The sequence below is a fragment of the Dysidea avara genome, chromosome 2 (genome assembly GCF_963678975.1).
Source record: "Dysidea avara chromosome 2, odDysAvar1.4, whole genome shotgun sequence".
Taxonomy (NCBI): Eukaryota; Metazoa; Porifera; class Demospongiae; order Dictyoceratida; family Dysideidae; genus Dysidea; species Dysidea avara.
In genome coordinates, this window is record NC_089273.1 from 33,288,745 (window position 1) to 33,301,366 (window position 12,622).

Below are 12,622 nucleotides of genomic sequence, written 5' to 3' on the forward strand. Positions count from 1 at the left end.
CAATTCCTCTGAACATTAACTGACCTGAAATTCATGACACCTGTATCTTTGTTCTTGCATGGTCTCAACTTACATATGTACCATGATCACATTCAACTGCTAGTGGATAAACCAGTATGACCAGATGGCCTGCAAAAACCAACAAGCAGGTGTTAAATACAATACACCTAAAGCCTGGAATATGAAAAATATTATACAAGCATTATTCCACATTGATATAGTAATAGATTATAGGACGTTGTGGAACTTGTCTAAACGTGTAAACTTGAACATGAGGACAACTGCATAATCTGGACACTTGGAATTGTCCAATACCTGATGAACAAGTTAGTACTAATGACATTCACTTCAACATTTTGTCCCAGCTGGGTGAATCTCTTGTAACTGAGTAAAAAGGTGTTTATTTTCCACCTGCAACCAAAGTTCTACATTTCTGTGGTTGAGTGTACATAAACTGACCAGGAAAATCAGTATGCCATAGCCGGGGTATGGAAATGGTTCCTTTCCTTCTGTTGTGACATTACTTACAGCGGACTGGTAAATGATCATCGATGTCCCCGTGGACCCCAACAATGAGTATATCAATAACTTCACAAGTTGGAATGAATTTCCTTTCAACATGTGGTGGAATGAATTTCCTTTCAGCATCTGGTGGACAGGTCCATAAACCCTATCGCACAAACACGGTGAATCAGTGTGTGGCGATGTGACACGTTACACAAACTTCACTCCTCGTTTCGTTAGCATTCAAGACCGGCACATATCATAGAGTACCTCGATCAGTATTCTTGACTCTTACTTCTTCAAGCGTTGCTCAAGCGATGTAGTTTCTCACGAGGGGCTCGAGTTTCTCATTAAAGTCGAGCCGATTAAAGTACGCCTCACCATCTAGTTACATTCTTAAACCATTCAATCTAAAACCACGTATCACGAGTGTCCGCTTAAGGTAATTAGGGACTTTCCACGAGATTTCCCCTAAATAGATCACGTGTTAGTTGTCAATCCGGTGGATTCTGGTGGTACACATGGTTCAACAATGCGGTAAGTGTACATATGCTGTCAATAATTGTTTGTGCACTGCTAAACTAAGTTATTTTTGTGTGATAAGCATGCTTGAGGTAGGGTCTGGGGGATGACAGTAATGTTTTGACAGCAGTTGATGATGGCCAGGCAAAGAACTGCGAGAAGAACTACTGTGATAGTGAGATAGTAGGGAAAAATTCCCACCCCTATAGCTCTGCCTAGGGGCATTATCTACAGCTACTGTATTATGTTGCCGATATGTACATCCGGGCCAAGAATAAAGGTGAAAGTGGTAGTAAGGCTCAATCCTATTATTCTGCTGAACAGGCAAGGGAGTCTGGGACTCTGGGGGCATGCTCCCTCAGGAAAGTATAAGTACTACAACTTTTTTGTTTTAATTGCTTCATCAAGTATAAAAATTTCAGTCAAAAGGTGATGATCGAGGCTCTGGTCTTATGCACTGGTTGGAGTGGTTGTATCGATACTGCACTGTGGCAACCTTGAGGGGTTAGTGCTGGCATTATCCTTGGCAATAGTATTCCATCTCCCCGAGTCTTGATGATTGAGTCCTCCATTCCTTTCTCTGCTGCTCCAATCCTGAAGTTGTGACCACAGTCAAAAGGTGACGATCGAGGCTCTGGTCTTGCATCTATACTGTACTGCAACACCCTTGAGGGGTTAGTACCGGCATTGTCCATCGCAATACTGTTCCATCTCCCATATACAAGTCTTGATGGTTGAGTCCTCTATTCCTTTCTCTGCTGCTCTAATCCTGACGTTGTGACCAAAATAATAAAAAATGGTTATAACATGATAAATGATTATGGTGATAACAATTACAAATGTATTTATAGCTGTGTAGCAACTGTAAACTAATTAGTCACTTGCAAGTTTAATTAGGTGTCTGAAGCATTTAACATGCACAGATATGAGATATATTCGTCACATGCAGGCAGTAAAGATAGATTTACTCTAATAGAACAGTCATACTACACCGTAAATTCATACTTCCGAATTTACGGTGCTATGAAACAATCATTATTATGTATGGATTTTACTGACTCTCCAAGATAATATTCTGCATTAATGTTAATTGCTCATTTCCAAAAAAAATTACCTTTTAAACCAAATGTAGAGCCTATCACTGACAAAAATGAGTGATATCCACCCCAAAAACACCTTCGCTGTAAAAAAGGCGTGCCCAAGAAACTACAAGTACCTGGAACCCAATGTAAAAAAAGAAAAAGAAAACAGCTCAGCTGAAGTGAAAAGTAACTGGTAACTTAAAGAGCTGATAACTGAAGCGGCCAAGAATACAATTACTAAAGTTTAATCTGTGCAAGAACACCTTGGCTATAAAACAGGTGTGTACATGAAAGAAACTGGCAACTGAAATGGCTGATATCTGAAGCAGCCAAGAATGAACGGTCATATACAACTAATTCAAAAATTTAACACTGAATCTTTATAATTCAGCTGTGTTCTATATTCACTCTTGCTGCATCGTAAAGTAATTTCTTTTAACTCTAATTGGCTGGTAATTTGGCTGCCTTTTTTTGCTCTATTATACTGACTATTAAAAAAGGTGGCTAAATTACCAGCCAATTAGAGTTAAAAGAAATTACTTTACGATGCAGCAAGAGTGAATATAGAACACAGCTGAATTATAAAGATTCAGTGTTAAATTTTTGAATTAGTTGTATATGACCGTTCATTCTTGGCCGCTTCAGATATCAGCCATTTCAGTTGCCAGTTACTTTCATGTACACACCTGTTTTATAGCCAAGGTGTTCTTGCACGAATTAAACTTTAGTAATTGTATTCTTGGCCGCTTCAGATATCAGCTCTTTAAGTTACCAGTTACTTTTCACTTCAGCTGAGCTGTTTTCTTTTTATTTTTTTACATTGGGTTCCAGGTACCTGTAGTTTCTTGGGCGTACCTTTTTTACAGCGAAGGTGTTTTTGGGGTGGATTATCATTAATGGACAAAAATTGCTTGGCAGTACAAGACTGTCAAGCTAGGCCGCAGGCCTTTGAGAGTGCCCATATCTTGTTGTTCTCCATAAATCATCGAGATTCTTACAGTGCTTACAAAATAATAGTTTAGCAGGTTAAATGATAGTTTTTTCAGCGTAGGTGATTGAAAAACGCATTCGTGCAGTGGGCATTAAATAGAAACTTCGAGCGAGCGATTTCTAGCATGCCTACAAGTAGAAGAAAACTAACTTCAGCACAATTCTAGTCACTATGTAATGGTAAGAAATGGTGTACAATCTGCAAAAACGATTTATTAACTTGGCACGCATCCCGTTCCGTTTAATTCCGTTCCGGCTTTTAGCACTACCCGGGTAAACAACTAACAACAGGTTTAGCCTACCTGCCAAACTCATTCTTTGCATTAGCAGCGTAGCAGAAGCAGCTAAGAACACCTTGTATGCAATGCTTGGAGAACTTTATCTATAGCAGGTGATGGTAGATACAGGAGTGCCGGATCAGCAGAACCCTGTCACGGCATCTTCAGGACATTCTCCTGCCACCTCAGAACCATCCAGCAGCAGGCTACAGTACAGCTCACAGGTAATGTCGCAAGTACACACATGCGAGTAATGCTTGTGCCTTCTCATGGGATCATTCTTTTGCCATGTACTGTACAAGAACTGTGGAACATCGCATGGATATGCACTATAGCCAAGCGAGAAACTCGCCACACATGAGAACACTCGCCACTGAGTTTAGTAACTTCATACAACACTTAAATCGTATAAAAATTTGTGACCGGTCCCATATTTTTGTGCAAGCCTATCTAGCTAACTTTACAGTAGAATGCAATAAACGCACACTGGACCTGCAAAACGCAATGAGTAGAATATTTTCAAAATTGAAAAAAAATCTGGAATTGCTAAAGTGCTTGTTTCACAATGAAGGAAAGTGACAACACCAAAAACCTTGGTACCCAAAGAAAGAGGAGTTCCAAAATCTTTCTTTTGTGTCAGTACTCCCAAGGAGACGGAAGATATCAGCATTAGTCTGCCTTGCATTGGATGAGCAGTTCACTATCGCTTTTTCTCACATTCGTTTAGTTTTGCCGGTTCCCCCTGGTTGTAGGAAAGGCCTAGAAGACAAAACTTACCCAGCAATGGATTTGCTTGTTCATGGAGAATTCAGTGGTGCAAGTTGCATTTTGGTAGAGGACTGCATTCGTACGTTTTGATCATTTTATTAAGTGCCTGTAGTTTATTGTCACTGCACAAATCATTTTTTTTTTTGCTGTTGCCACTTTGTAACACTGTAACTTCGAAATTTCTTGGCTTCTAGAGTTAAAACTTCTGTTGACCATTCCTTTGGCTATCTAGATAAAAAAAGTTTGAAAATACACTAACTGGCGTTAGACATTACTTGGCGACCAATCCATCTAGATCTACAGTAGCTACTGCTAGCTACAGTACTGACTGTAGTCCATGACAGGTCAAGTCAGTAACCAAGTGACCAAGTATTCGGTACAACACAGGCATTGCAACAGGAGACCTCACAGCTGGTGGAACTGAGCCAGCGCTGCCTCCCAACACCATAGGTGAGTCCTGTTATCTTGTCTTGCATGACGCTCTTGAGTTAAGTTTGCTATCGTGGAGCATTACTGTAGCCTTGCTGTATCCATGTGGTAACTCGAACGCACCTCACACATATCGTGCATGTACATGCGACATTTCCTGTGAGCTGTACTGTAAGTCAGGAGGACATTTCCCATATATTGACTGTGGTAGGTGAACACTTCCAGCCTCGCACCCCAACACCATTGCAGCAAGCAAATCTTATTTAGGGACTAACAACTGCAGCAGTTTCTTCGCCTGCGGCAGCAGCCAGCGCAGGTAAGTAGCATACTATAAGTTATCCTCTATAGTTAGTTAACTACCATTGAGCTGTAAACTTGAGTGGAACTTTCTGTAGTACACCACAGCAACAAATGTTCACTCGCTTGAGCGAGACCCCAAGGGATCGTTGCGTCCATGTATTTAGTTACTTACCAACAATGTGCAGACACAATAGCATACATTAACTGTTTACTCTAGAGTGTGGAAGATGTATAATTATATTCATAGTGTGTTTGGTAGAGAGCCACGACACTGGCACAGATTGCATCCCACTTCCTTTTGGGACAAGTGTGATTAATATTAAGAGACTTTATTGTTAAACCACCCAAACTTGGCTTAGGACAATACAGTAAGGGTGATCTCTGCAGTTGTCACAGCTCTCTACTTGTGGTAGGGGTGTACCTTCTGGGTTGCTGTATGGTAGGGATATACACTGTCCCTACTGGTCAACTGTATGGTAGGGATGTACCTACCAGGTTGCTGTATGGTAGGGATGTACCTACTGTATTTTTCAGGTTGCTTGCAAAAATCAAAAATACATCTAATCATGGGCCAATATACCCACGCGACTCACTTACCACGCAGTGAAAATGGACCGCAGCTTTGAGACTGTGTTTAAAAGGCTATACCTGGTGGGATAAAAGTAACTGAAAAGTTTTGTGCTGTGTTTCCTTCACTAACATCTGGAGCTAACTCAGTCACTCAGATTTATAATGTTACCCAAGCTGACAGTAACAATGACAGGAATTTGAGTGGGAATATCAGAGCAGCACGTTCAACTGATGGTAATTTGTGGTAAAGAAGCTCAAAGTACTGCCAATATTAGTAGTGGGATATCGAGTACTGGTACTTGGTTGTACAGTATAATTACTATGACTGGGTCACATACAACAGAGTACATACACCAGTGTGACAATCCCCTGGTAAGTGCATACACCAATGCGACAATCCCTGGTGAGGCTATGCACACGACTAGGTGGTGCATGAAAGCACAATTTAAATTATGATCCCAAATCAACTCAATATTTCACAATAGTGACATGCGGATATAACACAATAGTGGCATCATAACTAGAGGCCACCGGTAGCTAAGTGCCGGTACATCATTGGTGTGGCAATGGCACAGTGATGTGTACACAATATATTCAGTAGAGCTCACAGGTAACGTTGCGAGTATACACATGCGAGTAATGCTCGTGTCTTCTCGCAGGATTGTTCTTTTGCAAGTGACTAGCATTGACTTTATACATGTACATTTGACTAGCAAACAACAAGTGACTAACATTAAAACAATGGAGCCAGAGGTTATCGAAAGAAGTTAGTTCATTACTGTAAAGACTTCTGGGGACTGATTGCCAGAGCGAAAGTCAACGCAAACAGTTTGTTGACATTTAGCTAGCTATTGCATTGGTATATTGTTTCTGTGTAAAGGATGTTAATGGTTTTCTTGGTGGGTTTAAGTGCTGTACTGGTGTGTATTTTGTATTAACATTTCCATATTTGGATGTTTGTTCCATTGGTAAACAATACCATTCACAGATGTTGTGGTGTCATGAACCAGACTGAGTGGTTCCACCACAGGGTGATAAGTAAATTATCACTGGGTGATAGCTAACTTATTGCATAGTAGCAGTCTAGATTTATGGTAGTTATGACCAAAAAGGGCACTTTGACACTCCCACACACCAGGATTTAAATTTATTTACAATGTACTCATTGACGTAATTGACTTTATTATTTGATTTTTTTAAGGTATTGAAGAACATCCTAAACATGACCACAGAAAGTCAGAAGAAAATGCTGGACATGACCACAGCAAGCCAGGTGGGAATTTTAGTTGTGGTTCACACTATTCAGTAGAATTTGCGTTTGGTTGTAACATTATTATGCTGCTGGCTAAATATCAACTAGTGTATTTAACAATAATATAATTTAAAAGTGAAGTAAGAATCCAAGCGATGAAACAAGCGATACTGTACTAATAATGGTATTGCAACACAGCTCTGTGCCTTTATTTGCATGTCGTAAAAATATTTTATTCAATGCCAAAGTAGGGATTTTCCCACAGAGCCATACTGTAATACCATCATTCATCTCTTGTTTCACTACTAACATTTTATTGCTTGGATCCCTACTTTATATTTCAATATGTAAACTAAAATAAATATGTAAATAGTAGCAAACTACACAAGTGACTGTTCTATTAGAATATTGTATTAAGGTGACTGTACTTTATTAGAGTATCTCAAGTGGACTTCAGCCAACTGTGATGTTTTAAGGGTGTGATCTTTTTATTCACTGTTCTACCAATAAGAGACGTGTAAATTTTTAATGATCAACCTCTATAAAGCACAGCTAGACTAGTCATTAAGGGGCATGTCCCTCCCTCGACCTTTATTGGTCCAGCTAGATTGTTAAAGGGGCATGGTATTCACTCAATTGTTATTGGTTTAAAGATTTTATGGTGCAGATACGTACAGTCTGTCAGTAGTACCTCTTTAAATCAGTGGTGCGAATGCTTTAAATAAATATGTATCATCTAAATACAGAAAGTGTTAGCACAGAACATTAGTGCCTCAAAGAAGAAGACAACCAGCATGATCAAAGATAAAAAAAAAGGCAAGGTGTAGAGGGCAGGAATTCCAAAAGAGACATGCCACTGGTGAGTTTGTTATTGTGGCAAAAATGGTAGCCATATTACGTTAGTCTCTAGCCTTGCAACTGTGGTCAGATGGGTGGGCGGGATGTCGGGCAGGCAAGTGATTCATTAAGAATTCTAAACTGGGCCGACTGTAAGTGTTTCTTGCTTCAATGCTGTATTTGATAATATTATTCCATAAAGGCGATTTTTGTCGTGTAAGATGTCTGTAGGATGATTTTTACTAGATGGATAATAAATTGGAAATTTTAAAATAGGAATAGGGATTGCTGAAAAAAGCCACAAAACAAGAAGGGATTGCTGGGGTGGTAATGTAAACCACAAATCCCTATTTTGACTCTCTGTCTTACTTACGTGCTTACAAATCTTTACTTACATGCTCTGTAATTTTGAAGTGAGTCAAAATAGGGATTTGTGGTTTACATTACCACCCCAGTGATCACTTCTTGTTTTGTGGCTTTTGCAGCAATCCCTATTCCTATTTCATAATTTCCAATTTTTTATTCATCTAGTTTGTGTACTTTTTATTAATTCAGTAATGGACTATGAAGAAGACTATTGTGAATAGCATAATTTTGCATTCTGCATAGTAACACCGTCAACATTTCAGTACACACATGAAACTGATCAAATTGCAATGTGCATACAGACTGAGAGTCTCCTAATATGAGCTACAATTTACACTTTAATAGCTGTCAAATTCAGTGTAAGGATTGCTGCTATACACTTGGCTGCATTATACATCAGGGTGAACTCTGGAAGAGAGCATATGTAACACCAGTATACAAGAAAGGCCCACGTACTAATCCATCGAAGTATAGACCTATATCATTGACTAGTATTTGCTGCAAGTTGTTGGATCTCCTCAGCAATATCTTCTCACTCTATTGACTACAATATCATGTGTACAAATTAACATGGATTTCTTTGATTGATAATGAAAACTGTGGTGAATAGTGTAATTTTGCATTCTACATAGTAATGCCGTCAACGTTTCAGTACAAACATGAAACTGATCAAATTGCAATGTATGTATACAGACTGAGAGTCTTCCAATATGAGCTACAATTTACATTACTGGTGCCTTTAATAGCTGTCAAATTCAGTGCAAGGATTGTTGTTATACACTTGACTGCATTATTAGAGTTACATGACTGCTCTATTAGAGTATTTAATCTGGATAACCCGCCCACGTACAATAATCACGGAGCGAAAAAACCCACCTTGCAACAAAGTCATCAACCCATATTAAGCTTCCTGGCCTATACTGAGTTTAATAAAAACAGATTCTTTTAACCACAAACAGCGCACACCAAAAAACCAAACTTCGAGCGTGATCTTGTATGGCTTCTCAAGCGTAATGGTGTTTTGAGAAGAAGAAACATCCCAGTTTGGGCTGTTTCCAGCCGAAAACAAAATCAAAAATAGGTCATGGACACGCACAATGATCCATTCAGCAAGCCTTGCTACTTTTTATCCCAGGATTCTCCTTGTAAACTTCGCTATGCCTGTGAAAGAATAATAATAATATTATGAATAATAATAATAATAATAATATGAACAAACAGGCATATTTCAGTTTGGTCTGAAATACACATACTGTTTCCTTTTCACTTGATACTTACTAGTGGACCTATACTCATTGCAAAGAACTACCAGAGGGTTGTTTTGAGTTGAAGGATGATTTTCAAGGTGGTTTTTAGGTGTGCGTTCTATTAGGATTTTTGCAAAAAACATAGGCGATCCCTGTTATGAACCCACTATCGTGGTTCATGATAAGTAGCATTCTGGGTGGTGCCTGCTACTTTAGGGGCTATCTTTACTTAAACAGTACAGTACCCTTAAACCTGCATAGTCCAGAAAACTGGACCAAATATGTGTGCCTTGCACAAGGTGCTGTAACTTTTGAAGCATCCGTCCGATGGTAACACAATTTACGTCATTCTGCTTGTGATGTAACAAGGATTAAAATGATACCGAAGGTGTTAACCCTCTAACTGTGAGGTTTTCTGGCAGAGCATACCATGGACCAAAAATGGGGCTATATTAGCCAACCTGCACGAATAATTCACATAGTAGCTATATATCAAAATGCTCTCTATGGACCTAAGGAACTCGATCAAGATGTTTTTTGTTTACACAGCATTAACCGCAAGATTGTCATTAAACAATAAACTTGCAAAAATAGTAAAATCAGCTGCAAACATGACCCCACCTCTATCAAACTAGCTAAGGGTACTATTCTAAGGTGTTAACTCACAGAGCGATTCACACCAGGTCTGTCATGCCCTAAAGAAATGCATGGCCACCATGCCGTGTCTTGAAAAAGTAGTTTGTATCTGTCCCATTGTTACAGATCATCTTCTTTCATTCCTTCTTAATGATAGCTAGACACAAATTAACAACTCAAAGAACTAACAAACTAGTCTTCTTTCACGGTGAGACATTTTCTGTAATTATGTAACTCTGACACAATAATCCACAAGGGATCTGATTACCCCAGCAACCAGGACCCTGTTGGCATGAAGATTTCAGGGTGAGCGCACTGCATCATTAGTGGTGATTCTAGAAGAGTTACGGTAGTTTTGACAGAAACCCCCTTTCAGAATGTCACTTTTAAAATAATGCAGGCTGAATAAGCCATTCGTCTGTTGAAAATAGCTCATTATCATAACAGTGACATTAAACTTACAGAATGTCTTCTTTTTCATCTCTAAGGTCAACCTGATCAGCTTACCTGCTCGTTCGATAACTATTTTTTCAGGAGCTTGTTTCTGCGTGAACTCAAAATGAGGAATTAAAAGAGAAGAGAGAACTTAAAGCAAGGGAAAACCATTATCTTTCTTGATAAAATAGCAAGAATGTCTAAATGGTAGCACAATGGTGTAGTTAGTCTGCATAGCTACATATACTAAAATGTTATAGCTATAAAAGTACAAATGCAATGGCTTTATAGAGAAACCTCCTTTCAAAAATCCTAGATCTACCACTGATCATTAAACGCACAAACAAGCTGTAACGAAGTTAAAATTGTACCTGTACTCAGTGTGTAAGTTGTTAAATTGATCCGCCATATGGCAGTTATGATGGTTAGAGGGTTAAACAGTGAGAACAAAACTAGCCATGTAAATAGCTTTTGGTAAGAAAGCATGCAAACCTTTACATACCTTTATAAAATGGTCCATACAGTAGTGATCAATAAAAAGCTCCTGTTGCGTTTGCATTTGCGTAGCATTTTTTAAAAAGCAATGCAATTGCTCTGCTTACAGAACGCACATGGAACGAAAATGCAATGTAAATGCACCACTAGCAAAAAATTAGTATACGGTGGTACAAACCTCTGTCAAACTACAACAGTACAATGTAGGCTAAGCCATTGATAATAACAGCCCTATCTATACGATTTAGTTAATAGTCAAAGATTATTATGATTATTGTTATAAATAACTTAGCTGTAATAGTAAGCGAACAATGTTTACAAACAAAAACTACGCCCAGCTTGTACACTATCCGATGGCTAGCATACAGTTCATATAGCTGTTTCTAACCCACGTGTGTCTATTTCTTTTTCTTTTTACCCTGCTAGGCAGCCAACACTTAATTTTCCAGCAGCAGCGAAGGGAATAGGAGTTACAGCTAACCTGCCGGCCGACAAGACACTTCCTTCTTATCGGGGGTCCACAACTCAGAAAAATCCTTTTTGAGATTACATATCTTTGTGATTTGGCAAGATTTCAAACAATTTATGGCAAGATTTCAGAACATTTAAAATCTTAGATATCCGGAATAGTAACATCACGTGATGCAGAATGCTTTCTTGAGTTCTCTGCAAACTGGTGGGGTTGCTGCACGTAGTACAGTATACGTGATGCTGCAAATATGAAAGTATGCAGGAAATATACGGACAATTTTCAGAGATTTCAGATTTTTAAAATCAAGAGATTTCTAAAGGGCTGTACAAGATTTCAAGGGAGTTGCGGACCCCTCAATTCTTATGTAGCCAGAAATATTCATTTAATATTCTGTATTATACTAACATCAGTATGAGGAAGTTACTTTATGTGGCCGAGTAGCGGCTCTACCATAACACTTAACAAAACAAAAGCTGTTACCATTTAAACCCCAATGGTCACACCCATTTAGTGATTTGGCAATTTGGGCTCGGACTTACGTTTTCACAGCTACAATCATCTTGTATCTCATGTACTCATGGTACAGTAACTTTCATGGATGTATCCTGGTTGATGATTAACTCAGCTGCCTTGTAGACTTTTGAGTCCAGTCACAGCCTGTCAGTGAACGGATTGCTGATAAAATTTTCGATAAATATGCCATACAAATTATTTAATAATGTTTGTGCTTGTGGTATTTTCAGTCCAGTTCCCACTCGGTAGACTTTCCTGGCTAGTCACTGTGTAGGCACTCTCGATGAATCTAAATTTTAGAAATGTATACAAATACAAAAAGATAGCTATATGATTGCTAACCTGATATATAGACCGTCACGCTGTTGAATCCTGTGTTTTGTCAATTTATTGGGTAGTGCCCAGCCTTCCTTCTACACTCCGTAAACTGGTAAGCCTAAAAACGCCCAAAAACTACATCACAGATGCAACACAAACAGAATGCAAATGCACTGCTTAGAGAATGTAATGCAAACACTGAACAACCTAATGCAAACACAACGGGAACTTTTTTTGATTATTACTTTGGTTGCTCCTATCAGCTTGCAGCAAGTTCTGTTTGCTCCGCCATTAAAATTTCTATCAAGCCATACATGAGTTACGTGAGTAAATCCACAATCACTGTAACCATCAGGATTTCTGGTGGAGCATACCGTGTACCAAAAATGGGGCTGTATTAGTCAACCTGTACGGATGGTAACCATATATCAAAACACTTCCTATGAACTAAGGAACTCGATCAAAGTGTTTTTGATTATACAGTGTTTACCACAATGTTGTTATTACACAATAAAATCACAAAAACGGTAAAACCAGCTGTAGACACGATCCTATCTCTATCAAATAAGCATTTCAGGGTAAGCGCACTGCATTATAAATGCATAAAC

The 12,622-nt window shown here is 38.8% G+C and overlaps 2 protein-coding genes across 4 annotated transcripts in view; one reads left to right on the forward strand and one right to left on the reverse strand.

Annotated features, from left to right (window-relative positions):
* Positions 1 to 12,622, reverse strand: part of LOC136247105 (NACHT, LRR and PYD domains-containing protein 14-like) — a 207,570-nt gene that overhangs the window by 30,958 nt on the left and 163,990 nt on the right. The window lies entirely within an intron of this gene.
* LOC136247106 (uncharacterized) overlaps positions 1 to 12,622 on the forward strand; it is a 144,696-nt gene that overhangs the window by 23,691 nt on the left and 108,383 nt on the right. The window contains exon 5 of the mRNA XM_066038730.1: positions 6,645 to 6,716. Within this exon, the coding sequence (XP_065894802.1) occupies positions 6,645 to 6,716 (72 nt within the window). The remainder of the gene's footprint in view (positions 1 to 6,644; positions 6,717 to 12,622) is intronic.